Source organism: Molossus molossus, unplaced genomic scaffold, assembly GCF_014108415.1.
Source record: "Molossus molossus isolate mMolMol1 unplaced genomic scaffold, mMolMol1.p scaffold_m16_p_19, whole genome shotgun sequence".
NCBI classification, from domain to species: Eukaryota; Metazoa; Chordata; class Mammalia; order Chiroptera; family Molossidae; genus Molossus; species Molossus molossus.
Genome location: NW_023425354.1, coordinates 21,051,719 through 21,054,298, shown reverse-complemented (window position 1 = coordinate 21,054,298; position 2,580 = coordinate 21,051,719). Strand labels below are relative to the sequence as shown.

General features: G+C 63.5%; 1 protein-coding gene across 1 annotated transcript; it reads left to right on the top strand.

Moving 5' to 3' along the window:
* The first annotated feature begins 832 nt into the window (after window positions 1–832).
* NOG (noggin) lies at window positions 833–2,319 on the top strand. Its single transcript, XM_036269265.1, has one exon. The coding sequence runs from the start codon at window positions 1,365–1,367 to the stop codon at window positions 2,061–2,063; it is 699 nt and encodes a 232-aa protein (XP_036125158.1). The 5' UTR covers window positions 833–1,364; the 3' UTR covers window positions 2,064–2,319.
* The last annotated feature ends 261 nt before the right edge of the window (window positions 2,320–2,580 follow it).

Here is a 2,580-nt window from a genome sequence, read left to right as displayed (position 1 = left end):
GCGCAAAGTGTGTGTGTGTGTGTGTGTGTGTGTGTGTGCGCGCGCGCTGTGAGTGTGTGTGAGAGAGTGTGTGTGTGTGTGTGTGTGTGTGTGCGCGCGCTCCCGAGCGCGCGCGCTGGGGGAGGGGATTTAGACCGAGCTCGGGAGAGAGGAAGGCGAGACGCGCCCGGGGAAAAAGCTCCGTGCACATGGAGAAATTCCTTGAGCCGAACTGCACCGAGAAACGAGCCCCCAGCACCTCCCCTGCCAGAGCAAAGCACCCAGCTAGTGAGAACCGTCCCAGCACCACCTCGAGCACCCCCTAAAACCGGCCCTGCACCCTTCAGTCCGGCTCCAGCGCGGCCGCGAGCTTTCCCTAGGACTGGCCCTGGCGGGGCGCCTAGAGCCCCAGTTGCATTGCTCCAGGAGAAAGGAGGGGGGCGGTGCATTTTGCAGGAGGAGGAGAAGGGGGGTGGGTGGTGGGGGAGAGAGAAAATTGCGCGGAGACCTGCCAAGCGCCACCGCCGCCGCCACCGCCGCTGCCGCCGCCGCCGCCGCCTGTGAGCTCCGGCGGGCAGCCGGACTGTCGGCTTCCCGGGACATCTGGGTCCGGCGGGGCACAGCCCTGGGCGCTGCCGGAGCCGCCGCCGCCGCCTCCGCGGCGAGTGCAGGCGGCTTCCCCCGGAGCCTGTGCCGCTCCAGCTCCTCGGGGGTGGAGAAGTGGGGGGTGGGGTTGTTGTTGGGGGGGAAGAAGGGGGAGGGGGCAACGCCGAGAGAGTCAGTGGTTTCCATGGTGATGGAGCTGAAAGTGCAGGAAATTTAAAGGCTTGGACCCTGCGAGACAGACAAACCGGTGCCAACGTGCGCGGACGCCGCCGCCGCCGCCGCCGCCGCCGCCGCCGCTGGAGTCCGCCGGGCAGAGCCGGCCGCGGAGCCCGGAGCAGACGGAGGGAAGTGCCCCTAGGACCAGCTCGGCCAGCGGCGCTGCACAGAGCGGCAGGACGAGGAGCAGCGAGAGGAGGAGGAGGGGAGAGCGGCTCTTCCACGCGCCCAGCGCCGCCGCCGGCCCGGGAAAGCAGCGAGGAGCCGGCGCCCCCCGTGCCTGCGGTCGCTCTGGAGTAATTTCGGATGCCCCGCCGCGGCCGCCTTCCCGAATAGACCCGGGAGAGGAGTTGCAGCCAACTTGTGTGCCTTTTTTCCGCTCCGGTGGGAGCCGGCGCTGCGCGAAGGGCTCTCCCGGCGACTAATGCTGCCGGCCCTGCTCCTGCCCAGCCTCGGGTGAGCGGCCGCCGGAGAGACGGGGGAGCGCGGCGGCGCCGCGGGCTCGGCGTGCTCTCCTCCGGGGACGCGGAACGAAGCAGCAGCCCCGGGCGCACGCCGGAGGCATGGAGCGCTGCCCCAGCCTGGGGGTCACCCTCTACGCCCTGGTGGTGGTCCTGGGGCTGCGTGCGGCACCGGCCGGCGGCCAGCACTATCTCCACATCCGCCCGGCCCCCAGCGACAACCTGCCTCTGGTGGACCTCATCGAACACCCGGACCCTATCTTTGACCCCAAGGAGAAGGATCTGAACGAGACGCTGCTGCGCTCTCTGCTTGGGGGCCACTACGACCCGGGCTTCATGGCCACCTCGCCCCCCGAGGACCGGCCCGGCGGAGGCGGGGGGTCGGCCGGGAGCGCAGAGGACCTGGCCGAGCTGGACCAGCTGCTTCGGCAGCGGCCGTCGGGGGCCATGCCGAGCGAGATCAAAGGGCTGGAGTTCTCCGAGGGCTTGGCCCCGGGCAAGAAGCAGCGCCTGAGCAAGAAGCTGCGGAGGAAGTTACAGATGTGGCTGTGGTCGCAGACCTTCTGCCCGGTGCTGTATGCGTGGAACGACCTGGGCAGCCGCTTTTGGCCGCGCTACGTGAAGGTGGGCAGCTGCTTCAGTAAGCGCTCGTGCTCCGTGCCCGAGGGCATGGTGTGCAAACCGTCCAAGTCCGTGCACCTCACGGTGCTGCGGTGGCGCTGTCAGCGGCGTGGGGGCCAGCGCTGCGGCTGGATTCCCATCCAGTACCCCATCATTTCCGAGTGCAAGTGCTCATGCTAGAACTCGGGGCCCCCTGCCCGCACCCAAACACTTGATCGATCCCCACCGACGCCCCCAGCACCGTCTCCAACCAGATCCACCACCCTCTCGCGAGGGGATTCAATGAACTTTTTTTTTTTTTTTTTTTTTTGGCTACAGAGACCTAGCTTTCTGGTTCATGTAATGCACTGTTTAACTGTGTAGGAATGTATATCTGTGTGTATATACGGTCCCAGTTTTAATTTACTTATTAAAAGGTCAGTATTATACGTTAAAAGTTACCGGCTTCTACTGTATTTTTAAAAAATAAGCAAAAGGAAAAAAAGAACAGAGAAAAGAAAGACTTATTCTGGTTGTTGCTAATAATGTTAACCTGCTATTTATATTCCAGTGCCCTTCGCATGGCGAAGCAGGGGGGGGAAAGTTATTTTTTTTCTTAAAGTACAAAGAGAGGGGAGAACTTTTGTAGAAGGACTTTTTAAAAGCTATTTTCCATTCTTCGGAAAGTGTTTTGGTTTTCCTTGGACCTCGAAGAAGC